The sequence below is a fragment of the Physeter macrocephalus genome, unplaced genomic scaffold, assembly GCF_002837175.3.
Source record: "Physeter macrocephalus isolate SW-GA unplaced genomic scaffold, ASM283717v5 random_150, whole genome shotgun sequence".
NCBI lineage: Eukaryota > Metazoa > Chordata > Mammalia > Artiodactyla > Physeteridae > Physeter > Physeter macrocephalus.
The window spans coordinates 76,765-103,084 of record NW_021145436.1 but is presented as its reverse complement, the minus strand read 5'-3'; the positions used below and the strand labels follow the sequence as shown (position 1 = coordinate 103,084).

The 26,320-nt window shown below is 55.4% G+C and overlaps 3 protein-coding genes across 6 annotated transcripts; 1 reads left to right on the top strand and 2 right to left on the bottom strand.

The window, feature by feature from the left end:
- Window positions 1-1,388: 1,388 nt before the first annotated feature.
- Window positions 1,389-5,722, bottom strand: LOC114484900 (transmembrane protein 143-like; the record flags this gene model as incomplete). Its single annotated transcript, XM_028484245.2, has 4 exons — window positions 5,650-5,722; window positions 5,044-5,284; window positions 3,559-3,686; window positions 1,389-1,535 (listed from the first exon to the last, which is right to left on the bottom strand). Coding segments are annotated over exons 1-4 (539 nt in total), but the record flags the coding sequence as incomplete, so codon positions are not given.
- On the top strand, window positions 5,021-15,147 carry SYNGR4 (synaptogyrin 4). Of its 4 annotated transcripts, XM_028484241.1 has the most exons (6): window positions 5,021-5,097; window positions 5,655-5,734; window positions 7,074-7,274; window positions 12,960-13,197; window positions 14,480-14,619; window positions 14,862-15,147. In XM_028484241.1, exons 2-6 carry the CDS (start codon window positions 5,687-5,689, stop codon window positions 15,087-15,089), a joined length of 855 nt encoding a protein of 284 aa, XP_028340042.1. In that variant the 5' UTR covers window positions 5,021-5,097; window positions 5,655-5,686; the 3' UTR covers window positions 15,090-15,147. The 4 variants fall into 4 exon arrangements, with proteins under 4 accessions (XP_028340042.1, XP_023988222.1, XP_028340043.1 ...); XM_024132454.2 differs by lacking the exon at window positions 5,655-5,734 and having other exon boundaries at window positions 5,025-5,097; XM_028484242.1 differs by lacking the exon at window positions 5,655-5,734 and having other exon boundaries at window positions 5,068-5,145; window positions 7,077-7,274.
- Window positions 15,148-17,938: 2,791 nt separating this feature from the next.
- KDELR1 (KDEL endoplasmic reticulum protein retention receptor 1) lies at window positions 17,939-25,707 on the bottom strand. The gene is made up of 5 exons (XM_007112364.3): window positions 25,407-25,707; window positions 24,639-24,739; window positions 24,222-24,380; window positions 19,749-20,001; window positions 17,939-18,697 (listed from the first exon to the last, which is right to left on the bottom strand). Exons 1-5 carry the CDS (start codon window positions 25,495-25,497, stop codon window positions 18,663-18,665), a joined length of 639 nt encoding a protein of 212 aa, XP_007112426.1. The 5' UTR covers window positions 25,498-25,707; the 3' UTR covers window positions 17,939-18,662.
- Between the last annotated feature and the right edge of the window lie 613 nt (window positions 25,708-26,320).

Here is a 26,320-nt window from a genome sequence, read left to right as displayed (position 1 = left end):
TAAATATTCATGTCCCCTTGGAACCTCAGAATACGACCTTGGGCTTCCCTGGTGGCGCAGTGGTTGAGAATCCGCCTGCCAGTGCAGGGGACACGGGTTTGAGCCCTGGTCTGGGAAGATCCCACATGCCACGGAACAACTAATCCCCTGTGCTACAACTACTGAGCCTGTGCTCCAGAGCCCACGAGCCACAACAACTGAGCCCGCATGCCACAACTACTGAAGCCCGCATGCCTAGAGCCCGTGCTCCGTAACAAGAGAAGCCACAGCAATGAGAAGCCCGCGCACCGCAATGAAGAGTGGCCACCACTCGCCACAGCTAGAGATAGCCCGCATGCGGCAACAAAGACCAAATGCAGCCAAAAATAAAATAAAATAAATTAAAAAAAAAAAAGAATATGACCTCATTTGGAAATAGGGTCTTTGCAGGTATAATTAAGGTAAGGATCAAAGTGAGATCATACTGGATTAGGGTGGGCCCTAAATCCAATGAGAGTGTCCTTATAAGAGACGGAAAAGGACACACAGAGAAGAAGGCAATGTGAAGATGGAGACGGAGATTGGAGTGATGTGTCCACAAGCCAAGGATTGCCGGCACCCACCAGCAGCTGGGAGAGAAGCATAGGATGGTTCCCTTCCTCCAAGCCTCCAGAAGAAACCAACCCTGCCAACGGCTTGATTTTGGACTTCCAGCCTCCTGAGCTCTGAGAGAATAAATCTCTTGTTTTATGCCACCCAGTTGATGGTAATTTGCTATGGCAGCAGTAGGAAATGAGTAAACTGGGCGTTCTGTACTTCATCTGGCACCCCTATCCATGGCACTTAGCACCTCTTAACATATTTTACTTCTTTACCTTGTCAAGAGTCTGTCTCCCTCACTAGAACATGACGCCATGAGGCAGATACACACGTCTCAGGCTCACCGCTGTGTCCTGGGGGCTGGAACCATTCGGGGGACACAGTAGGTGCTCAGTAAATATCTAGTGAGTCAACTCAATGAAAAAATGCGTAGGAGGAAGGAGGAGCAGAGAGGGGTCACCTACCAAGGTCACCCGCATGCCTAGTGAACGACAAAGCTGGCGCCTGAACTGGGGCTCTTCTTGTTCTTTGCCTGGTTCCTCAGCGGACTTAGGTCACCAGCCAAGGGTCACCCAGTGTGTCTCACTCACCTTTGGCGCTTCTACCCAACCCTCTCAGTGTCTCCGTTTAAAATCTGCTGCCTCAGTGAGAATGTCTGTCTTCACTGTATATTCTTTCTGTTTCAATATATTTAGATGTTTATATAGTAATATATTTTTAAATAACTTTAAAAAGTGCCCCAAAGAAGAGCTTGGAGGCCAGGAGGCAGGGGGGTAAATCCTAGCTCTGCCACTTGGGGCCTGTATGACCTTGGGCACATCTGGGCCCTCTTGGAGCTACAGTTTCTGCTTCTGCAAATGGGGCTGGTGGCAGCTGCTCCTTGGTTCTGCAGGAAGGAGTTGATGAGCCTGGCACAGAGGGGCCGATGTTGCCCCTCGTCGAAGCAAAGAGGAGAGCTATGGGGGGCAGGAGCGGTAAAGGGTTAACTCGGCAGGCCTGGGTTGTCCAAACCCTGCACGTTCCAGAGAACTGGTGGGCTCCTGGGAGGGAACCTCTAAGCCCTTGGACTATCCTGCCTGATGAGAGTATCTTGGTTTACCAGGGGCTTGGGCCACATCCGATAGTCTGTGCTAACAATGTGATTCATGGTGGGGCCACGAAGTAGCAGTGTGACCTCTGGAGGGGCTGGAGACTAAGTAACTAAGATCAGCCACGCCTGCCTGACCACCCACCATTAAAAACCCTGGACACCGGGCTTCCCCGGTGGCGCAGTGGCTGCGCGTCCGCCCGCCGATGCAGGGGAACCGGGTTCGCGCCCCGGTCCGGGAGGATCCCGCGTGCCGCGGAGCGGCTGGGCCCGTGAGCCGCGGCCGCTGAGCCTGCGCGTCCGGAGCCTGTGCTCCGCGACGGGAGGGGCCACAACAGAGGGAGGCCCGCGTACCGCAAAAAAAAAAACAAACAACAAAAAACCCTGGACACCAAGGCTCAGGTGAGCTTCCCTGATGGGTGATACCCTGCGTGTTGTCATGCATCACTGATGAATTAAGCACTGTTCCTGTGGCTCTGCTGGGAGAGGACAACCGGAAGCTCTCACCTGGTCTCTCCTGGACCCCGTCCCCTTGCCTTTTTCCTTTGTGATTTTGTCTGTTCTCCTTTTGCTGTAATAAACTAGTACTGGGAGCATAACAGCTTTTCTGAGCTCCGTGAGCCCCTCGTGAAAATCAGTGAATCTGAGGGTGGTCTTGGAGACACCCAACACAAGATCCTGGAGGAGGAGGAGGAGGATGCTGAGAATTTGGCTTCCACCATTTCCTGGAGTTTTACTTCTCTCTCACTGCTCCTTGTCCAGCCCCCTCACTGGTTCCAGTTCCCCTTCCCGACCTCAGGACTGGCACTCACTCCTCAGGACTAATCCCCCTGGTGGTTGCATGTAGTACCATCTAGATGCTTCCAGGGTTATTTCTTAGCCCAGCCCCTTCCCTTGACCTCCAGCCTGTGGACATTCAAGTCCCTCTCTCTACCGGGCTGTCCAATAGGCAGCTCAAATTTCTGAGTCCAAAACTGAGCTCTCAATCTTCCCCACAGACCTGTCTCCTGCCCCCCACTCTGTCTTCCACGTCTCAGTAAGTGGCAGCTGCATCCTTCGGGAGGAGCAGGCCCGAAACGCTGGAGGCCCCCTTGACTCCTCTCTCTCTCAAGGCCCCGCCCACACAGCTGAATGCTGATGCCTTCGGACCATTAGCAGCGTCTGACCACTTTTCACCACTTCCATTGCTATTACCCTTGTGGGAGCTGCCATTATCTCTCACTTGGACAAACATAATAGACTCTTTAATAGATCTCCCTGCCTCTGACCGTCTGTTCCCTACATGGCAGCCAGAAGGATCCTATTGACACCTGAATCAGCTCATGACCCTCCTCTGCTCAGAGCCCACCTGCGGCGGCTCCCAGCTCACTTAGCATAAAAGCCAAGTCCTCTGCATAGCCCACAAGGCCAGGCACAATTTTCCCCCACTTCCTCTCTGCTCTCACCTCCTGCCCTCTCTCCCTCCAGCCAGTGGTCCCATTGCCATTCCCCCAACACTCCAGGCCCTCTCTCACCTCAGGGCCTTTGCACGTGCTTTTCGCTCTGCCTGGAATGTCCTTCCCCAGACACCCATCAGGCTCGCTGCATCGCTTCACTCAGGTCTTAGCTCACCTGTCACCTCCTCAGAGAAGGCTTCCTTGACCACCCTGTCTAAAACAGGTGCCCTTCTCGTCCCTCTCTATTCCACCTTCAGTAGCACTTACAACTCCTGGGTATCATATTTTACAATTATTGATTTCTCATCTCCCCAATTGGAATGTCACCTCCACAAGGGCATGGCTTCATCTGTTCTGCTCACTGCTGCATTGCCAGTGCTTAGAACAGGGCCAGGCTCCAAGTAAGCGCTCAGAGAATTTTTGCTTAATGAATGGATAAGCAAACAAGGATGGCACGGCCAGAGGGACCCTGTCCTCACCTGCAGCTGGGCCAGGATGTGATGGTAGTGGAACAAGGTGCAAAAGTTCACGTGGGTCACGAAGTCCTCCAAAGCCGCCTTCTCTGCAGGACTGGAATGGAACTCCTGTTACCTCGGGAAGCAAAACTTCTCTTTAGGCCTCTCCCTACTTCCTCATGGGGAGGAATTCTTTCCTGGGCAGCCCAGACAGACAATCAGAGCTCTGGGCTCTTTAAAATTTGGGCGTTTTTTAGAAGGGACAAGGGTTGATCAATTTCACTGGCCAAGAAACTGAGGTAGCTCCAGAGAGTGACAAACAGATGACTTGAAGAGCTAGATGTTCAAGTTCCCGCTTTGACACTTACTGGCCAGGAGTCACTCCTTATTTGTGTGCCAGGCACCGTTTGCTGGCATGACATCATCCTCTAGAGGATGCAAGGAGGTTGATGGAATTATAACCCTCATTATTCAGAGGGGACACTTAGATTCAGAGAAGTCACTTGCTGAGGGCTACACTGTCTGTATAAAGAAAAGCTGAGACTCCAATCCAGGCCTATCTGACTCCAGAGCACACATATTTAACCACTTTTTTATGCTTCCTATCTCGGTGCCCGGGGTGAATGTCATCACTTCTCTGAGCCTGTTTCCTTATCGGCAACAGAGGCTCATACCCTCTTTCTCAAAAAAGCAATGGTGAGAATGTGATGTGATTATCTGTGTCCGTATATATACATGTGTGTTTATGTGTTTGTATATATACTTTTCTGTATGGATAAAGCCCAGCACAGGACTTAGTCCATATAGGTGTTTAATCAATAATTATTAAATGAATGAAAGATAATACAGAATAATCACAAGTATGATGGCAATAGCGGGGTAAGCTGTTAGGGTCGAGCAAGTGCCTACTTGCCTCACCCTTGTCCCCACCCTGCTGTGGAGTCAGACCACTTTGGTTCAAATCTGGGCCACTAGTCATGACCTTGGGTGAGTCATTGCCCTTTTCCTGATTCAGTTACCTCATTTGTAAAATGGGAATGATGGTGGTACCTCTCTTACTGGGTTGTTCAATAATTCAGTAATATGTGGGAAATGTGTAGCACAGTGCCATATAATAAGAGCTCTGTGTGTATCATTATAATTATAGCTTCGTGGGTATAATAATTATTATTAGGCAGTAGTAATAGTAATGATGAGGATGATTATTATACCCATTTCGTAGAGGGGAAAACCATGCCCCAGTGAGTGCTTGTTCCAGCCCCAAGAACAAGCTAGAGTCTGGAACTGCTGCTGCATCTATCTGCATCTCAAAGGTCAGTCCCCCGCATTCCGACTCACCCCACGCCCACCCGGGCCTAGAAAGGGAACAGGAACTACAACTCCCAGGGGGCGCCAAGGCATCCCTCTATAGCATGAAGGGCTGTACCGCCGCTAGGCCTGCCGGGATTCGTAGTTCCCAGGCTCTTGGACCCGGGACGGGCGGTACCTTTATCAGGAGGCGGAGCAGCTGCTCTTTGGAGAACGGGATGAACCGCTCGCGGTACTGCTGGGCCCAGTCGCGGGGCTCCGTGGGGTTCCACATCTTGCGGTACTCCCCCATCTTGGCCTCCAGCGATGACAGGGCCCGGGGGTGGCCGAGGAGCGCGGGCAACAGGGGCCGTACTCGGACCCTGGATCCCCAGACCCCTCGGGTCACATGCAGCATGGCCAGACCCTTTCCCCGCAGCCTAAACGAGGGAAATGGGCATAAGTCAAAGTCATCTGGGGGTAAAGGCGCCCTCTCCACCTCCGTGTCCCAACTTCCAGGGGCCGTTTCTACCCCAGGAAGGGCGCAGAGCCCATCCGCCCGCCTCGTAGGCCCTCCTGTCCGTCCCCTCCCACACTGCTCAGTTGGCCTGAGTCCTAGGCAGGGGTCAGAGGTCTTCAAGTCCTGGAGCGTATTGCGGGCCCAGAAGCCCTGTGGTGGCACAACTAGTCTCTGCGGGGTCTGGGCGGCAGGTGGATCTTAAGCGCATAGGATATGCTCGGAAGGCTACATAGGGGTGCAGGGCCGCCCACCCCCGGCCAGGCAATCCTTCACCATTTCCCTCACCTTAGCCAACGTTCGACTGTCATTGAACCTCCTGCGCATGTGCAGAAAAGCGTCCTGGTCCTTCGAGGTTCGGCTTCAGTCCGCAGTAAGACGCATGCGCAATGCCTGGGTCATTGAGCGGGGTCCATTTCCTTCTTCTAACGCCCTGTGTCGACTGCGCACGCGCAATCTGCCTGCCTTGCTCCACAACTCGCTTTCCTTGGACTCGGCGCATGCGCTGCAGAAGTATCTCCTTGTCCAAGCGCTTCAAAGGGAAAGGGGCGGGGCGGACGCCAGACTCCCGGGACTTCTGGGACGGTGCAGGGCTTCCGCGCGCAGCCGGCCAACGGCGGGCGGCCCAACGTCCGCTGAGGCCACGCCCCTGCTCCTGTCAGCTCCAGAGTAGGTGGGGAAAGATAGGGGGCGTGGCTTTGGTGCAGCCAATCAGCTCCAGCAGAGGAGCGAAAAGGCGGGAAAAAGAGGAACCAAAAGGAGGCTGAAGTGGTGCCAGGACCAGGAGGGGAAGGTGGGCCGAAGGAAGAGCGGGCCTCCAGGTGACGTTGACCCGGCCTCCAGAGTAGGGGTGCCGCTTTGTCAAGCAGCATCACCCCCAAGTGTCACCACCCCCATTCCACGTCCTTAAAGGGAAGACCCCGACTCTCTGAAGGTAGCTTAGTGCCGGGGGCACGGCCTCCTCATTCTGAGGGGACAGCTGAGTTCTGAGCCCGTGTTCCCTACACATCTGAGGTCCAGACCCCCGACTTGAGGAAATGCACTTTTATGAAGATGGCCTTGAACTCTAGGGGGAGGCCTTGATTCTAAGGCAATCACCCGCAATCACGAGGACAGCCTAAAATCTACCCTGAGCTGCTTGGGGTCTCCACTACGGGTGGTGTCACCCCAAAGCCTGAAAGGGATTCCGCCTGTTTCAGACCTCCCCGGGGTTCTGATCGCCATTCCAGCACCCCTAGTCCCTCGAAAATCCCATTAACACAGTCCTTAAAATGGGCCCTCTGGCTCCTGTGTCAGGGCATCACCCCGGTATCCTGCCTGCTCCCCGCTCCTTCTCCCTGGCCTGGCATCTCCCCACCCTGCACCTCCACCTCTGGGGCCCTCCTCAGGCTGCATTCCTGACTCCTAGGACCCCAGCAGCTCCCTCCCCCTGTGCCCCTACCTCTGGAATTCTCAGAAGCCCCCTCCCCCGGCACCCCAATTCATGGGACCATCAGCCGCCCTCTCACCCTGCGCCCCCATCTCTAGGACCCCTACCCCAGCATCTCCTTCACCCATGCACCGACTCCTAAGAACCCTCACCCTATATAACCCCATCCTGGGACTACCAGGACCCTCCCATCCCCTGCCCCCTACTCCTGGGACCCCTGGCAGCCCCTTTACCCCGCACCTTGGACTCTAACCATCCCCCCACCATCCCTCTTGTCTCGCAGCAGCTGAGCCCCGGGGTGGGCCTGGCGTCTCCGGACGGCAGTGCCCAGCAGGCAGCTCCCAGCATCCCTGCTCCGGCCTCTCAGGGCCTGGGCAGCAGAACAGCAGTCATGCGAATCCCAGAAAGCCTCCAGGACCTGGCCGACAGTGAAGCCGTGCAGTTTCTCAAGAGGCCAAAGACGATCGTGCGGATCTTTGCAGGGGTGAGGCCCTCCTGTGGCCCGGCTGCCCCATGGGTGACAGGAAACAGGTGTCCCACCTCCCAGACCCAGTGCAGAGAGAGTGGGGGGGGAAAGAAGGGGTCAGATGGGGAAAATGAAGCCAAAGGGAGCTCACAATGGAAGTCACCCTTTACTGAGCGTCTAACTATAGGCCCTGCGCTATTCTGAGCACCTATTAACTCTCCTGGGAAGAAACGACCCTGCAAAGTGGGTGCTATGGAGCCCCATTTTTGAGAGAAGAAAACTGAGGATCAGAGAAAGTTAAATAATTTTTTTAAGGCTGTGCTGTCCAATTTGGTAACCACAAGCCACGTGTGGCTATTCTAATCTAAACTAAATAAAATAAAATATTCAGGGAATTCCCTGGCAGTCCAGTGGTTAGGACTCCACACTTCCACTGCTGCAGGCAGCCCGGGTTCGATCCCTGGTGGAGAAACTAAGATCCCACAAGCTGCATGGTACGGCCAAAAAAAAAAAAAAAAAAGGAATTCATTCCTCAGTCACAGTGGCCACATTTCAGCCTGGCGGCTCTCATATTGGACAGTAAGGATCTAGAACATTTCCATCATGGTGGAAGGTTCCATTGGACAGCATTGGCTAAGGTCACGCAGTAAGAGGCAGGGAATCGGACCGGGGTCTGTGAGATGCCAGAGCCCATTCATTTCCACCTCTCAGACAAGGGACCAGAAGAGGAGCAGGGGCTGGGGCCGCTGGGGGGAAAGATGCACAGAGTTAGGAAGAGAATAATAATATGTAATGTAGACCTCAGATGCCAGAGGGTAGGTGGTCACTATGTGCCAGGCACGGTGCCAAGCAAGGGATTTACCTGCACTCGTTTCGTCATTACCGCTTTCGCAAAGAGTCAAGACACCTGGGGTCAGATCCTCATTCGCCCCCGACTTTGCTGTGTGACCTTGAGCCGATCACTGCTCCTCTCTGGACCTCAGTCCTTGAGGGGTTAAAGCTGTGACTGTGGGCTTTACCCTGTGCAGCCTCCACAGCACTCCTCTGACAGAGTTGGGAACCGAGGCCCAGGGAGATGATGAGATTTGATCGGGGTCAGGAGAGTAGGTGGGATGCCCGGGATTGAATGCAGGGTCCTATTCCAGAAGGATCGATCCGGCCTGACTGAGAATCCTGGTTCGGCCACATGGTCTCCACGTAGAGCGACATCCTCCCCTGCTTGCCTGGGTTGGTCCTGGCGTAATTATCAGCGGCACCTCCTTTGATTCTCAAAAGTGCCCCGTTTTATTTGATAACTTCCCTGGTCACCCCAGGTCTGTGTGACCTTGAGCGAGTGACTTGATGTGTCTGAACCTCCACACCCTCCCACGTGTAGTCCTTCCCGCTCACCAGGAAAGACTGTGTGTGAAAATGAAATCAAGGCCCCTAAACTGATTAGCGTGCGCCTGGCAAGTAGCCATCTTTCCTTCGATAGCGATTATTATTGGGACCAACTTGTGATCGAGGAGAGAGCGATGGGTTTGGGGGGCGTAGGGTGGTGGGGACTCGTGTCCATCTGAAAAACGCATTCCACATCCCAGTTCCAAGCCCCTCGCTGGCCTTCGCTCTTGCACGCCTCACTACGACCCTATGACGTGAGCGTCATTACACCTGTTGGACCCAAGGGGAAACCGAGGCTCACAGAGGTTGAGCGACTTGCCCAAGGACGTCACCCAGCTGGAGAGCGAGTCAGAAGGATGCACGGGCTTGGCTTCCGACGCTTCAGGAGGAAGGGCGGGTGGCGGGGGAGAAGGGGGTGGGGAAGGGCTGGGGGGAAGGGCCTCTGACTGTGCCAGACGTTTCAGTCACGGACCTTGCCTGCCACCTCCCTCCTCCCTTCCGCCCGCCCTCTCCTCCTTCCCCCCTGGCCCAGCTCCTCGGCAGGGAGTCTCGGGGCAGCTGGTCCTCCTGTCCTTCGTCCTTCTCACGGCTGCCTGCCAGCTGGTGCCATAACTAATGAATCTTCACTCCCTCCCTGGGGACAGGCCAGGAGGGGTGTGGAAGGAGATCGGCCTCGGGCTTCAGAGGCTTAGGGTCCCTCCGGCCCAGCCAAGCCCCCTTCTTGCGTGTCCAAGGTTTTTGGGGTCAGTGGACAGACAGCCCGCGGGCCTGGAAGTCAGGGGGGCTGGATTCCAAACCCCTCCCCCCATGACTAACCTTGAGAGGACGCTTCCCCTCTCTGGCCAGTCATGAGAATTACCATCAGGGCCGGGCGTCCGCGTCTTTGCAGCACCGAGGCAGACTGGGAAACTGAGGCTCCAAGAGGTGAGCAGTTTGCCCAAGGCCAGCCACACAGCTGTGGGAGTCAGACGCGGCTGGCTCTTTCCACTGCACAGTCACGGCTTTCGATTTATCACCTGTGAAAGGGCGATGGTTTAGTAACCGCGACCACGCGGGGCCCCCGGGGCTGCAGGGAGGGGGCGCAGGTGAAATGAATCCGGGGTCAAAAATGATCAATGGGCCTTCCCGTCCTTGACCTGGCTCTGCCTTGGACCGGCAGGGCAAGACGCTCCCCTTCTGCAGACTCAGTGCTGCAGCCCTGGAACGGAACGGATGTGAATACCCTCCCTTAATGCTAAAGTGCTGGGACAAAAAGAGGGACTAGTCATTATTATTATTTGTTCTCTTTATTCAGAGAAGGCAATTAAGGCAAAGGAGAGAGGAGAATGGACAGAGGCTGAAGAGTTTAGGGGTCCATCCTCTGCCTCTCCCGTCCCCACTCTGAAGGGCAGGGCAGGAGCAAAGAAGAAGGGCCAAAGTCGTTCACTCTTTCAACACATTCGCAGAGGTCCAGTCTGCTGCTGGGTGCTGGGTGTAGAGAGAAGGGGCCCACATGCACCCTGTCCAGGAGGAGTTCAAATTCTGATGAATTACCTTCCCCTTGTCTCCTCCCTCCCTCCTGTCCCCAACACTACCACGTCCAATCGATCACCAAGTCCAGTGTTGCGTCCTAAATATCGCCGGCTTCCCCGGAGCCCTGGCCTCAGCTTTTCTGCCTGGGCCCTCCCATCCATCATGACCAGGGAGATTTTCTCTAACTCCCTGTCTGACGCTGACCATCCTCTGTTCAGAACCCTTCCATGCATAAAATTAAGTCCAAGCTAGAAAATTAATTTTTGCCAGGGCTCCCAAGTCCAGGCCCCTCGGTGTGGTGTTCAAGGCCTCAGAGGGTCTGGTCCCCGCCTGTGTTTCCAGCCTCACCTCACACCAGATCCCCCAGATGAGGAGCTCCACTCTGCAGCATCTGGCTTCTGCACACATGGTTTGGCCTGCCTGGAATGCCCTTCCTCCTGTCTGCCTGCAAAACTCCTCATTTTTTTTTTTTTAAGTTTTATTGGAGTATAGTTGATTATAGTTGATGTTGTGTTAGTTTCAGGTGTACAGCAAAATGAATCAGTTATACCTATACATATATCCACTCTTTTTTAGATTCTTTTCCCATATAGGCCATTACAGTCTATGAGTAGAGTTCCCTGTGCTATACAATAGGTCCTTATTATCTATTTTATATATAGTAGTGTGTATATGCCAATCCCAAACTCCCAATTTATCACTCCCCAAAACTCCCCCATTCTTTAAGGTACAATTCAGATCTCACCTTACCTCTTCCTAAATCCGGCCTCCTGACTTCAGTTCCTGCTCAAACCTTGACTCTCTCCCTGAGCGTAGGCCCCAGCCTCCTCCCCAGACTCCCAGCCTCCAGTCCACCTCTGCATGGCCCCACAGGGGTCTTCAGAGCTGACCCTGCCCCTCCCCTGCTCTCAGCCATTCCATGGCTCCCTACTGACCCCCAGACTCCCAGTAGCCTGGAAGGCCACTCCGTAGCCTTTCTCACCCTGCAGCGTCCCTTACAGGCCTCACCACATCCAGAAAGCCCTCCTGGACCAGCTCCCACCCCCCATCACATACACACACCGGTTCCTTCCATACCCGGTGTGGCCCCTCCCACGCTGCATTGTGACCATCCGGGACAAATCACTGGGGCTTCAGATCGTCACTGAATCTCATTGATGGGAAGCCCTGCCCTCAGGGCTTCTGGTCCGGCCGGTGGCAGCATATACAGCAGGGGTTAAAGCAGATTCAGGAGCCAGACAACTTGGGTTCAAATCCAGGCACTGCCTCTCACTAGCTGACTGACTTTGGGCCACTCTTCACCCTCTCTGTGCCTCAGCTCCATTATCTAAAAAATCAAGGGTGTTAATAGTGCCCACATCCCAGGGTGGTTGTAAGGATGACACAGGCTAGTGCTTGTGGAGTACATCGGTGGTTTCATAAATGAACAGGGTTAGATGGACAGTGGTACCCCGATGTGCTGTATGCAGTGTGTGCACAGACAAAGGTGACAGGGCTAGCATATCGGTGAGGCTGCATTTGCTTTTTTTTTAAATTTATTTATTTAATTTATTTATTTTTGGCCGTGTTGGGTCTTCGTTGCTGTGTGTGAAGACCTAGTTTCTCTAGTTGTGGAGAGCAGGGGCTACTCTTCGTTGCGGTCACAGGCTTCTCATTGCGGCATCTTCTCTTGTTGCGGAGCCCGGGCTCTAGAGCGCAGGCTCACTAGTTGTGGCGCACGGGCTTAGTTGCTCCACAGCATGTGGGATCTTCCCGGACCAGGGCTCGAACCCGTGTCCCCTGCATTGGCAGGTGGATTCTTAACCACTGTGCCACCAGGGAAACCCTGCATTTGCTTTTTTTTTTTTTCTTTTTTTCTTTTTTTTTTGGCTGCGCCGTGTGGCATGTGGGATCCTAGTTCCCCAACCAGGGATCGAACCCGTGCCCCCTGCAGTGGAAGTGCGGAGTCACCACTGGACTGCCAGGGAAGTCCCAAAGCCTTGGGAGTTCCGTGGTGGCCTAGCGGTTAGAGTTCAGCTCTTTCACTACCGTGGCCCAGGTTTGATCCCTGGTCGGGGAACTGAGAATCCCACAAGCTGTGTGGCGTGGCCAAAATATATTAAAAAAAAAAAAAAAAAAAAGCCTTGAAGCAAAAGGTGAATGTTTGTTAGGTACTGAGTGTTTATTACACTTCTCTCTGTACGTTTCTGTGTCTTTGGAATATTTCACAAATTCCTTTTTTAAAATGGAGAGGAATTAGTGGAGCCGGGAGAGAGGAGGAAGAAGTGGCGGCCACAGGGAAAGACGTGAAGGCAGAGAGAACCAACAGGACAGCAGACACTTATTGCCCTCTCTTCCCGTATCCCGGGCACGGTGCATTTCATATTGGTACTTGGGTTTGGGGGCAGAAGGCGAGCGTGAGCGAGGCAGGGGTGAGGGGGGGGAGATGAGGGGCTGGGACTCTGTCCTGGAGGTGCTAGGGAGCCATGGGGGTGCGGGGCTGGGAGCTGGGAGGGGCAGAGTGTGGAAAGAGCCCCTGGGGGCCGTGTGGGGAGACTTGGAGTCAGGGAGGCCGGGGAAGAGGCTGGGGCAAGGGCCCGGCGGGGAGGACGAGGCCTGAGCCGGGATGGAGGAGAGGGGCCAGGGGGCAGCAGGAGGATGGCTCTGGGAAGCTCTGAGGATGTGACGGGGGGGGAGGGGTCGGAACCACCGGGAGGGTGTACGGCAGGGCCCCCACGCCCAGTGACGGGGACCCGCCCGGGAGGATGAGCCGGTCTGGGGAGACGCTGAGCTCTGCTCCGGCCCCTGGGAACCCCCGTCCTGCACCCACAGGTCTTCTCCCTCATCGTCTTCTCCTCCCTGCTGACTGATGGCTACCAGAACAAGACCAACTCTTCGCAGCTCCACTGCGTCCTCAACGGCAACAACGCGGGCTGCAGCTTCGCCGTGGGAGCCGGCCTCCTGGCCTTCCTCAGCTGCCTGGCCTTCCTCGCCCTGGACGCCCATGAGGGCCGCGTCGCCAGCAGCCGCTTCAGGAGGGCCTTCCAGCTCCTGGACTTCATCCTGGCCGGTGAGCCCCCCGGGCACTGCCCTTGACCACCCAGCCGGCCCCGACCGTCCTCCACAGGTGACCCAAAGCTTCGTCCCTCACTTCTCAAAGCTCTTCTGCGCCCGCTGTTTCCTCCCGGGGAATCATTGCCCATCCCTTAGACTCAGGGTAAGGGTCATCTCTTCTGACCCCCAGACTAATTCTAGAAGCCTCTCTCCTGCCCAGCTTTTTCCTCGCATTCACCTCCCTTCTTCACAACCTTTCTTGAAAAGCCACCGGTGGCAGTGGCCAGAGGTAGGGTGCAGAGCACAGAGTCAGACAGACCCAGGTTTGAAATCTCACCTCTGGCGCCTCCTCAGTGTGTGAGTTTTCTCCCCTCTCTAAGCTTCTGTAGAAGCTGGGATGAAGACTCCCACCTTCAGGGTTTTTCTGAGGAGGAAACTGGAGAAAGGACTCCTGCAGTGATGCTGATATTTCCCGGGCGTATCCCACGTGTCAGGCGCCGCTTCAAGAGGTCCCCATGCCTGTCTCATTTCTTCCTCAGAACCACCCAAGGAGGGAAGTCCTGTTCAGATTCCTATTTCACAGAGGAAACTGAGGCTTGAGGAGGTCGTGTAACGGCTGCCGAGTGGCAGATCCAGGCTTCCAAGCCAGGCCTGGCCTCCTAACCAATGCCGAGCGCCCTAGATAGAGCCCGGCACACAGTAAGCGCCAAATAAATGCTCGTTCCTTTTCCTCAGGCCCCAGGCTCCTTCCTCTCCTTTTCTGCACCTGCCCAGTTCCAGCAACTTAGGGCTGGGAGGGCCCCTAAAGGTCACCGAGTCCAGCGCCGTCCAAGAGAAGGTTCTGTGAGGACGGGAATGTTCTGTGCCTGGACTCCCCAACACGGGAGCCACGGGCCACGTGTGGCCACCGAGCACTTGAAGTGTGGCCAGTGCCACCAAGGGGTGGCATTTTTTTTAATTCTATTTTAATCGATTGGAATTTTTTTTTTTTTTGCGGTACGCGGGCCTCTCACTGCTGTGGCCTCTCCCGTTGTGGAGCACAGGCTCCGGACGCGCAGGCTCAGCGGCCACGGCTCACGGGCCTCGATTGGAGTTTTTGATTGAGTGAAACATAAAAAGCCGCAAGTGGCTGGCGAACCCTGTAGTGGACGGCACACCCCGCTCCACGGGGTGTTTTGCGGCCGGCTGGGAGGGAGAGGCCGCAGCAAGATCCGAGGCCCCGGCCCCAGCCACCCTTCCTGAGCCCTCTCGCCCCACCTCACGCCCCCCAACCCCTCTTCTCTCCCTCGACCCCCCAGTCCTCTGGGCAGGCATTTGGTCCGTGGGATTCTGCTTCCTGGCCAATCAGTGGCAGCGTTCACCGCCCAGACAATTCCTTCTGGGGAGCAGTAGCGCCAAGGCCGCCGTCACCTTCGCTTTCTTCTCCATCCTCGTCTGGGTGAGGAGCCTCCTCCCTGCAGGGCGGGTTGGTGTGAGCTAAGAGGGCTAGAACCTTCCACCCAGCTCCCCAGGGCCTCCGCAAGCCCCTTTCGTGACTTTGGGCAAAGAGGGAAGAAGGCGCCCCTTCCTCCCAGCACACGCAGCCCAGCCGTGGGCGTCATCCAGTGAGCTGTGGCACAGCTCCCGCCCGGGGCCAACCCCACCCAAGCCAGCCTCCAGCTCGCCCTCCTCTGCCCACAGATACTCCAGGCCTACCTGGCCCTCCAGGACCTCCGAAATGATGCTCCAGTCCCCTACAAGCGCTCCCTGGACGAAGGCGGCGTGGCGCTGACCTCCCCGCCGTCCGCCGCCAGCCCTGTCAACACGCCCACCACCGGTCCCCACAGGCTGAGCTACACCAGCTCCGCCCTGTTCCCCCATCTGACCACTCTGAAGGCCCCCCGCCTCACTATGATGCCCAACACCTAGACAGCCTCATCCACACCAGTAAAGAGAGACTCCTCCCTCCAGAAGGGTTTCTGAAAACTGCCCTCTGTCCTTCTCCTATCTGTTTCTCTCCGGTCCCTCGAGTGGCCAGGGGAGGGGGGAAATCCTATGGGGTCTCCTCAGGGGTCTCTGTAGTGGGTCCCATTTCCAGCCCACCTCCTGGATTCTCCCTCTGGGCACCACCTTGATAGCTAGGGGCAGCGACGGAAGGGAAACCCTTTTTTCAGGCCTGTGACACAGCGAGCCCTTTACTCCTTGCACTGGCCGCGGGAGGGAGGCACGAGATGCCCCACTGTACAGCCGAGGAAGCTCAAGTTCAGAGACAAGATGCTTCCGCCCGTGGAGAGGGCTCTAAGGAGAACCAGGGCCAACGCTGGGACCGGCCCTGTCTCCGAGGCCCACATCCTTTAACTCACGCCAGATGACAAGGGACCCACTCAGACCCATGCCGTGGGAGGAGTGGTTAAAGGAACAGGGGATGGCAAGTCCATGACTGAGATCAGGGGAGATCCTTGTCTTCAAATATTTGAAAGCTTGTCTTAGGGAACCCCAGAACTAATCGGGGACTCGTGCTTGGGCCACAGAACGCTCCTGCCTGCAGGGACCCAGCAGGTAACTCCAGTGGGTGAAGTACCCGTGAAGCAAGTGGTGGGGCAGGGGCCGAGTCTGGGAAGGGGTAGCCTTCACTCAGCACCCAGCGTTCAGTACCACAGCCCGGGGGTGTCCAGAGCAGCGCTGTCCAGGACTTTCCTAGTGGCCTGGCGGTTAGGACTCCACGCTTCCACTGCAGGGGGCACAGTTCGATCCCTGGTTGGGGAACTAAGATCCCACATGCCATGATGCAGCCAAAAAAAAAAAAAAAGAAAAATGATAGAGCAGCGCTGTCCAATGGAAACAAAGTATGAGCCATGGGGGGCAGCATTTAAACTTGTCAGCTGGCCACGCGAAGAAAAGTAGAATGAAACAAGTGCAATGAATTCTCATATATTTTATTTAACCCAGTATATCCAAAATAGGATCATTTCAACATGTCATCAGTATAAAAAATTACTAGCCAGGTAGCTTACATTCTACTGCACTAAGTTTTTGAAATCCTTCGCCTATTTTACAAGGACAGCACATCCCCATTTGGGGTCGCCACATTTCAAGTGCTAATGGTCACTGTACTGGATAGGGCCGCTCTAGAACCTTCTAGTTTTTCTAGAACAACCGGACATCCATTTCTTTTTATGTGGAATTAGTTGGCAAGGAATACAAAAAAAAAGCTTAATGTTATGCTGGCCAAACCAGACACACCCACACAGGGGCCACGGTGGCTGCAGAGCATTCATTTCCAAACTGGGAAAAGCAATGTGAGTTGTGGGGAGGCAAATGTGGGCTCCATGGTCCCCTTTTTTGGTTTCCTGTGTGTCAGTGCTCAGTGCTTAGGGTGCAGAAAGAAGTAGGCCGTGGTCCCTGTGGGCACCTGGAGGAAACGGCAGCCATGCGGTGGAGTGGGCAGGTTTCCGGCACGGGAAACGGGAGGACCCAGAGCTCTGGTCCTCACTCCGTCAATAGCTGCATCACCTGGGCCGTGTCACTTAATCTCTCTGGGCCTGAGCGGGGCTGGCTGTCAAACTAGAGACTTGGACCAGATTTAGATTGATGGTTTGAGGGCTGCGGTCAAAGAGGTGCCCCCTCCCGACCCTGAATCAACCCAAGCAGCCCTGCTCCTGCATTTTCCATATGAGGCTTCTGGACAAATTCCTCTAAACAGAAGGTCCGTTGCCTTAGCTTACAAGGAAGAGAGAAAGAAACCTTTGAAAAACCCCACAGCAGTGGCTAAACATACAGGATCCAGCGGCAGGAAGCCAGGGTACCAACCCCACCTCTGGTGCTCACCCGGCTAAGCCTCGATTTCCTAAGCAACGAAGTGAGCGTGCTCTGAGGGTCCCACAAGCTCACCCGTGTAACGCAAATTGCCTGGCGCTTATGAAACGCTCGGAAACGCCAGCTACCTGCCTCCTGAAGCTTCCAGAGCCATCCTACGGGAGAACTGGAGGCGGCTAAGGAAGGTTTCAGCAGACATGTAGGGCATTTGGCGAAATCGGGGCAAAACTCCGAAAGGTTACAAGGGCCAAGCAAGTAAACCAAATGAAGGAAACAGGCCAGGTGTGAAGCCAATCTGGAGGGAAACATGGAAAAGATTTGACTTTCCTTTGAACGTCACAAAACCACAAAACAACAGCGTCAGCCCAGTAAGAGATGGTATCAACCCCTCAGCCAAGTCCTGGGGACTTGGTGGTGGAGGGAGGGGAAGCTCATGTCCCAGCCATTCACTCCAGCCACCTGCTGCCACCCAGACACGAGGACCCGGCATTGTCAGACTGACGGGGTTTTCTTCAAGAGAAGCCAGAAACCCCGATTTTAATGTGAAAATCTGGTTTTTAAAGGCTGGCAACCAATTCCATTTTTTTTTTTTTTTTAAAGAAAACATAAAGCAGTTCAATACAATACAAAATAATGGGGGGTCGGGGGCTGTCCCTTGGTGACTTCCAAATCACAGGCTCTTGGAGGTTGTCCTCTGCAACCCTTAGATTAGGGAGAGTTGTCAGGGAAGTTCTGTGCCAAGATAAGAAGAATCTTCGAGATTTTTTTCCTCCAAAACCTCTTCCCTGGTGGAGTCATGAGGAGTCAGGGTGCAGCTCAGAGTCTCAGGAAGCCCAGTTTCTCATCTTCCTGCTCCTCCCAGGCCTGGATCGCCTGCGGATGGTAGACGGGATAAAGCAGAAGCAGAGAGAGGGGCCGGGGTGCTGGGCGGACCCCACAAACACCAGAGAGAGGGCAAGGAGTAGCAAAAGAGAGGCATCGTTTTCCTCAGTTTATTTCAAGAGAACAAAGAATCAACCATCAATTCTGTACAAAAACGTGACCATAGAGCCACGGTGACCCTCGGGCCAACCCCCTTCCCATGCGCCCCTAAATTGCCAAAAAACAAGGACATGACCAAAAAACCCAAACTCTGGAAAATATTATGAAAAATCAGGGGAGAACTTCCCTCCCCTCTTCCCTCTCCCCAATGCAGAAGTTTGGGGGGGGGATGGGGGTTGTGTCCATGGCAACGGTGGGAGGTCTGGCAGGCGGGTGTCGGCAGATTTAGTGTTTGGCAACGGGTGGGGCTGAGGGGTTAGGATCCAGAAGGAAGCCAAGGGGCTCGGGGGAGGGAAAAGATCTCCAGCCCCGCCGTGCCCCACAGGACACTCGAAAACAGTTTATAAAAATTGGGGGCAGAGAGTAGAAAAGAAAGGAGTCATCAGAATCAAAACCTAAATAGTGGAAAGATTTTTTTTTTTTTTTTCCTTCTCTAAAAGGCAAAAAAACTACAAACAGCCCAGGTCCTGAGCTCCCCCAAGACTTGGGTCCTCCACTGCCCCCTGAAACCCGGCAGGAGCAGGGCTGGGGAGTACCGAGAGGTGGGTTCTTAAAAAAGTTCCCCTGGATGGGAAGGCTCTTCGTCTTTCGTCGCCTTCCTCTGCCTCTCGCAGCTGCCCCGGAGAGGGATGGCGAGGACCAGGGCTACGCCGGCAAACTCAGCTTCTTCCCCTTGAGGACTGGGAGGAGAGAAAGGGGGGTGGGCATGACCAAGGGGTCCCTCGCGGAGGGGACAGCCTCCCACGCCCACAGCAGGGGCTTGGATGCTGGGCTGGGCAGAGATGCAGCGGGGCAGCCCCAGGACTCCGGATTATCAGCTGGGGGTGGGGCCGGGGACCAGGCTCCCGGCCTAGGGGCTGAGCCATGGAGCCCCGGAGGAGGCCCCATTTCTCCTAATGCTGGCTGCTCTTCTTCCACCCTGGAAGGGCTGGAGGCCTTGGCTCTCGGGGCGCGCTGGGGTCAGAGGGCCTGGCAGGGCTGGCTGGGCGAGACCACCCGCTTCTGCCCTCCCAGCCTTAATCCTCAGGGGGCGCGGCTGCCTTCAGGCCTCTGTCCTCCTGTCTCCTCTTCCCTTCACACTGACGGACTGAACTTCAAAGGTCTTTGCTTTTAATCATCATCTCTAAAAGGCCTCCCCCGACCACACCCCCTCCATGTAAAGTAACCCCCTCACCCTCCACCATTGTTCACCAACACATCCCTGGTTTCTTTCTGTCACTGCCCTTCTCACTGTCGGCGATCATCTCTCTAGTTTATTCACCACCTCCCCGACTACAATACAAAGGGAGGGGAGGGCCTTGTCCATCTTTTCTCCGAAGGTTGTATCCCCAGAGCCTAGCCCAGGCCAGGGACATAGAGAGTGCTCCATACATTTGTTGGTTGAATGAATGAATGAATCTTGGTGGGCCTGAGTCCCTGAGGGTAAGGACAGAGGTCCATGAGTAGAGAGGAGGCCCTCCCTTCTCTGAGCGCTGCCGGGGCCTGGGAGACGGGAATTCTGGATCTGTTACGGGTGTGAGACTGAAAGACTGTGGATCTGGAACCTTGGGGCAGGAGGAGGGCTTAGGACACATTCCAAGAGAGGAAAAGTCAGAGGCCACCCCTGCCCCTCTCTTTGTCCTATCTTCCCTCGCGGGATACAGGGCTGGGGAGATGAAGCTGGGGCCCCAGGGAGGGTGGGAGCTGGGGAAGGAGCAGGCTCCCTACCAGCCGGCCCCCCACGCTGGCTACCTTTGGTGATGTAGAGGTAGAAGAAATCACAGTAGAGGACCGTCTGGACCAGGCCTGCCACGATGGCGATGAGGTCGAAGAAGCCTTCGAAGTGGTAGCGCCAGATCCAGTTGAAGAGATAGAGCGTGCGGTAGACACCCAGCGCAAACAAGTAGTGGCTGGTGATGGTCTCCGCCTCGCCTGTCTTGCTCACCATGAACAGCTGCGGCAGGATGGCCACGGACTCCAGGTAGATGGAGAAGGTCCAGAGGATCTGCGGGGAGGCCGGGGCGTGGGAGCAGAGAGCAGGACGAGGCGGGAGGGGACAGGGCAGAAGAGAAGGGTGAGGATGGCAGACATCGTGGTTACAGGCGCAGTGATGTTGGAGAGTGGGTGACAGGTACCACGACGCCTGCCGGGCACTCGCTGTGTGCCAGACGCCGCTTTCCTGCGCCACCTGTACTCTCTCATTTAATCCCCACGATGACCCCATGAGGGAGGTACTGTTATCAGCCTCCCCCTTTTTTTGTTGTTTTGTTTTTTGGTTGTGCCGCAAAGCTTGAGCGATCTTAGTTCCCCGACCAGGGAGGGAACCTGGGCCCCGGCAGTGAAAACACCAAGTCCTCACCACTGGAACACCAGGGAATTCCCAGCATCCCCTTCCACCGATGAGGAAACTGAGGCCCAGAGAGGGTAAGAGACTTGCCCAGGACGTGGCTAGGAGGCGGCAGAGATGGGATTCGAACCAAGGCTTCTGAGCCAGTGTTTGTGAGCACTGTGCAATTACGCCTCTCCCAAGGGCGGCCCAGGTTGGGATCTGGGCTGTGAGATGTCCCTTCTATGAGATCTTGGGCAAGAGACCCAGATTCTCGGAGCCTCTGCTTCCTCATCTCTAAAATGGGGAAGATTTTGGGAATTCCTTGGCGGTCCAGTGGTGAGGGCTCCGTATTTTCACTGCTGAGGGCCCGGGTTCAATCCCCGTTTGGGGAACTAAGATCCCACAAACCACGTGGCACAGCCACCCCCCCCCGCCAAAAAAAGGGATGATTTTCCTGCCCTGGTAGGGGCGACATTCAATGTGCAATCTTTAGAGACAGAAATCAGACTGTGTCACTCCCTGGCTTAAAACCCTCTTGTAGCTACTTCTTATCACATCCAGAATAAAACCCAAGTTCCTAACCTTGGCCTTCAAGGCCCTCCTCGATCCAGCTTCATCTTCTACTCCCTCCCCTCGCCCTCCAGGCTACAACTACCTGGGCCTTCCATCTGGTCCTCCAACACACCATGCTCCTTCCTGCCCCAGGGCCTTTGCACTTGCTGTTCCTTCAGCTCTTCCCCCAGACAGTCACATTCTGCCTCTTCCACCTCCTTCCAACCTCAGCTCATCAGTCGCCTCCTGAGAGAGGTCCTCCCTGACCATCCTTCCCCCTGGATGGTCACATCCCCTGTCTTATCTTCTTCCTGGCAGCTCTGACCAGACTGTGAGCTCCACGAGGCCCAGGAGCCTACATCTTGGGCACCCTGTGGGCCCAGCGCCTGGCACAGTGCCTGGCACATATTCGATGCCTGGATGAATGCATCTGCGATTGGAAGCAAGGTCCCCAAGTGCTTGTCACAGGCCACCATTTAGGGAGCAATAACAAGCATCATTCGTGAGCAGGACAGGGCATCACAGGAGGGAGAGACGAAGAGATGGCAGACAGCTGTCGGCCCCTTTTCAGTCCTCAGCTCCCTGAAAGTCCCACCTGGGGTGACTTGTGATCTGTAGACCCACCGAAACCTCCGCTCAGACAACAAAGCCAGCTGGCAGGTGTGGTTCCTCCTGGGTTGTTTTGGTTTGTGGGAAGGAAGTGGGGACCATCAGGATGTACTCCTAAGAACTGACGTTTATATAGCATTTTTTTTTTTTTTTTTTTTTTTTTTTGGGATGCGGTGCTCCCCCTGCTGCGGGCCCTCCCCTTTCGGAGCACAGGCTCCGGACGCGCAGGCTCAGCGGCCATGGCTCACGGGCCCAGCTGCTCTGCGGCACGTGGGATCTTCCCGTACCGGGGCACGAACCCATGTCCCCTGCATTGGTAGGCGGATTCTCAACCACTGAGCCACCAGGGAAGTCCAAAGATGATTTTTTTTTTTTTTTTGTGTTATGCGGGCCTTCCTTTGTTGTGGCCTCTCCCGTTGCGGAGCACAGGCTCTGGACGCGCAGACCCAGCGGCCATGGCTCACGGGCCCAGCCGCTCCGCGGCACGTGGGATCCTCCCGGACCGGGGCGCGAACCCGGTTCCCCTGCATCGGCAGGCGGACGCGCAACCACTGCGCCACCAGGGAAGCCCCTATATAGCATTTACTACATCCAAGGCACTGTTCTATGCACCTTATGGGTATTAACTGGCTAATGCCTTAACCCTATGAGGTAAGTCCTATTGTTATCCCCCTTATACAGATGAGGAAACTGAGGCCCACGGGATCAGTAACTCGTCCAAGGCCACACAGCTAAGATGTGGGAAACAGATTCCCACCCAGGCAGCTAGACTTCAGGGCTTGTTCCCATAATTACTCAGAATCCACCAGCGAGGTTCTTAGTATATCAGGTTAGTTGAGGCTCTCGGGAAACATACCCATTAAATTGATACATGCTGATTGTTAGCCTTGGGGAGTAGAATCATGACATAAGAGGAGAGAGAAGGTCTGTTGCATTTTACTTTATCTTTTTGTGACGTCTGAATTTTTAAAGAATTGTTTCCTTCTATGATTAAAAAATAATTTTTCAGCATGCACCTATTCATAGCATGGGCTTCGAAAGCAGGCAGACCTGGGTTCAAATTCTGTGAGGTCTCCCCTCTGAGCCTCACCTCAGTCCTCCAAGAAATAGGGATAAGGATGTCCACTTCCCCAGGAGGCCGAGGGATCAGACGGGATGATGACGGATTTGGAATGGCCAGCTCAGAGTAGGACACACAATCGGTGCCAATACTTTGCACAAGTGACCTCCCCCGCTCTGAATGAGGGAACCACACAAGCTGGAGTCAAGAATCTTGGGTCAAAAAAAAAAATAAAAAAATTTAAAAATTTAAAAAATTAAAAAATAAAGAATCTTGGGTCCTGGTCCGGCCTCCTCCACCTGGAGCAAGCCCCACTGCCTTCCCCCAGCCTCGGTCTCCCCATCTGCAAAATGGGCCCAGCTCCGTGGGTGCTCCATGCAAGGTGATGCTGATGATAAATTTGCAAAGTCCAGGCCCTGCAGCCAAGCTTGGGTTTCCTGCCATAGTGCAGTGCAGCCTCCCTCTGACATTTCTGGGACCCCTGCGTCAAAGTCACCCTCAGTCAGATTTGTCTAGCCTGCAGGGTGCTTTTAGAAATAGATCTGGAATCTGTAGCCAAAATTGTAAAGTGAGATCCCTCAGGAAAACTCCTGAATTGTGGCTTGTGTTGAAAACATCATCACATCTGGCTGCTCAGTGGCGGCTTGCAGAATCTTAGTTCCCCGACCAGGGATCGAACCCGTGCCCCCTGCCTTGGAAGTGTGTAGTCTTAATCACTGGACTGCCAGGGAAGTCCCAGGGCCAGCTTCTCACAAGGCAGGAGTGAGTGGTCCTGGGGGAGGAAAGACTGCTCTGAATTTGATTCCTACCAGCCCCAGGAGGCAGATCACAGATTTAGCAAAGGCCCTCTCAAAATTCCTCCCAGGAATTTGTACAGGTCCCACTAAAATGCCATGCGATAAAAACCATGACAGCTAACGTTTAGGAGTAAAAGGATCCACATGGTCCTAAACACTGCAGGCACTGAACAAACAAGGACCGCACTTCCTACTTACTGCCAGACACTGTGCTTTACCAATATTAACCCCTCATCAAAGCCTATGAAGTAGGAACTGATTATCCCCATTTCACAGATGAGAAAACTGAGGCACAGAGAAATTACATGACTTGCCCAAAGTCTCACAGCTGCTAAGTGGGCTTCAAACCCCAGTTCTCTGGTTCTGGAGTCTCTGTGTCTAACCACTGGGTGATGCTCTCTAATCTCAGTAAATCCTCACAGTGACCTGATCTCGACTTTACAAATAGGGAAACTGAGGCACAGAAAGGTCAAGTTCCATGCTCAAGGTCATGTTAATAGAAAGTAACAGATCCAAACCCAAGTAGCCTGGCCCCCCAGAGCCCCGTTCCCAACTCCTGAAACTATTCATTAGGCCAGTGACTTTGGAAGAGTCATTTCAACTCCCTAAGCCTCAGTTTTCTCATCTATAAAATGGGGCTGCTGTGAAAAGTAATGAGTTAATGTATGTGAAATGCTGAGAGCAGCGTCTGGCACATAGTGAGTGCTGCCGCTGTTACATTACTATCATCTGACTCCAGAGCCCCTGTTTTGAACTTTATGTCCTAAAAGAAGGAAGTCTGAGCAAACCCTACAGAAGGAAGCCTCTGAGTGGGTCCACTGTCAGCTGCTGTTCTCCCACAGCCCACCCCACCACTACAGACCCTGCAGGTGGCCTACCTCTAGAGGAGTAAAGTCATGGTTGACCAAGAACGCCAGGATGGCCGTGGGAACAACGAGGAACTCCACTCGGAACGTGTCGTGGTTCCCATCGTAAGTGGCTTTGAACTTGCTGTAAATCATCCAGACCGTGGCGAAAGAACAGGCGATGTAGACCACCTGTCGAAGGGGAGGATGAGGAGGGTGCTTCAGCTCCAAGCACAGGGTCCAAGCCCCCAGTAGACTTAGACCCAGCCCCTCCCCGCCTCAGACCCAGGAGTCCAGGCCCCCAGCCTCTCCTCCCTCAGGCTTAGCAGTCTGGACCCCTAGCCCCCTCCTCCCTCAGACCCAAAAGTCTGGGACCCACATTCCCTCCTCCCTCGGACCCTCCCTGGCTCCCCCCTCAGGAGGGCCCGGCAGGTTAGGAAAAGTCTTTACCTTCATGCACGTGTTGTAGAGAGAGATGTAGTTGGTGAAGAGGTCCAGGTAGCGGGCAGTGAACACCACAGCAAACAGGACCTGGCTCTTCCCCGAAATCCCTGTGGTCCAGAGAAATGGGGATGGGGGAGGCTGAAGGTGGGCTGCACGGCCAATAAACCGAGGCCCAGGGTCCCGGGCGAGCCAGAGGGGTTCTGGAGTGCAGCTGTCCCTGGAGGCCTCCCCAGCCCCGCCGGCCTAAGCAGGGCCCTTTCCCACGGCCCACAGCCAGGGGGCAGCCCGGCCCCAAAGCTACTCCAGCCCGAGGCTCTGTCCCAGGCTAGGCCTCGTGGCCACCTCCGGCCCCCTCAGGGTCCTCCCACAGTCCGGATCCAAGGTGGAGCCTCGAGAGGACCCCACTCGACCTCAGCCCTCCGGAACAGGTCGCCTACCTCCCGCTCCCTTTCTGGCGGCCACAGTCCACGTCACCAACTCCCAGCCGCCTCCCTGCCTGCCACAGCTCCCTGTTGCCAGCCCTGGGAACCCTAAGGCCACCCAGATAGGGGCCGGGGGAGGCTGAATTGGGTTCCTGGAGCCACCCCCACCAAACTGGATGCATCCCCAGTTTGGAGAAAGGAGCTGACCCCCTGGTGACCCCGGACCTGGAAGGGGGATCCCCAGCAAGCAGTGGCGGGGAGGGACCGTCCCCCTATGCCTCCAAACCCTTCCCCGAGTCCTGGAATGTCTCCCGCACTCTCCCCCCTTCTCCGGCCCCGCTGGGCGTCTCACCGGCACACGAGCGGGACTTCCAGATTTTGAGCAGCAGCAAGATGATGGCTAGGAGGTGGGAGAGGTCTCCCAGGAATCGGAAGAGATTCATGGTTGAGGGGATCTGGCAGGGCTGGGCTGGAGGGAGTCAGGCTGGAGGGGGGCTGCCCCCCGGGGCTGCTGTTCTGGCCGGGCGGCTGGGCTGGGGGGCGGGAGAGGTGCCCTCGGGTGGGCTCCGCTCCGGGGAGGGGGCTCTGGGCGGGGGCGCCGAGGCCGGAGCTGGTGACCGAGCCAAAGCTAGGAAGAGGGAGGCGGGTGGGATGGGGAGGAGTCCTGGCGGGAGGCTCCACCCCCGAGGGCGGAGTCCCGGCTCTCCGGCGCCCCCTACCTCGCACCTCCCCGCTTGCAGAGTTGGCTCCGAATTTACCCCCGCAAGGCCGCCTCCTAGGAACTTGCGGGGTCGCTGGGATCGGAAACTCGCAAATCCGGCACCAGTTCCCCCAAGCAGTCTGTGCCTCTGTAAAGGTTGCAGCCCAGCCGCACAGATTCTGCCCTTGACAGCGATTCGGGAGGCAGGTCTCTTAGCTTTAAAAATCCTAGACAGGGACCCAGAGGCTGGCTTTTCAGGGTCCTCCAGCTCCAATCCACTCAAAAGACAAGAGAGCAGCCCCCAGTCCCTCTCTCAGACTCAGAAGTCTGGGTCTCCAGCACCTTCATCCCCCAGGAGTCAGGAGTCCAGGACCTCAACCCCCTCCTCCCCCAGGACCCAGGAGTCCAGGACCCCAGCCCCTCCTCCCTCAGACCCGAGTCTAGCCCCCCTTCCTTGGGACTTAGGGTCCCACGCAACAATCTTGTGTCTCAAGCATCCTAGACCCAGGAAGCTAGATGCACAATCCCTTCCTCCCTCTGGGACCCACAAATTCATGTGCCCAGTC

Coding starts and splice junctions, on each gene's coding strand:
- SYNGR4 (XM_028484241.1), top strand. CDS start 5,687: ATGTGCAGAAAAGCGTCCTGGTCCTTCGAGGTTCGGCTTCAGTCCGCA. Junction 13,198..14,479: donor CCTGGACTTCATCCTGGCCG/GTGAGCCCCCCG, acceptor TCGACCCCCCAG/TCCTCTGGGCAGGCATTTGG. Junction 14,620..14,861: donor TCTTCTCCATCCTCGTCTGG/GTGAGGAGCCTC, acceptor CTCTGCCCACAG/ATACTCCAGGCCTACCTGGC.
- KDELR1 (XM_007112364.3), bottom strand. CDS start 25,497: ATGAATCTCTTCCGATTCCTGGGAGACCTCTCCCACCTCCTAGCCATC. Junction 24,381..24,638: donor TCTACAACACGTGCATGAAG/GTAAAGACTTTT, acceptor CCCCTTCGACAG/GTGGTCTACATCGCCTGTTC. Junction 18,698..19,748: donor CTACCTCTACATCACCAAAG/GTAGCCAGCGTG, acceptor CTCTCCTCCCAG/TCCTCAAGGGGAAGAAGCTG.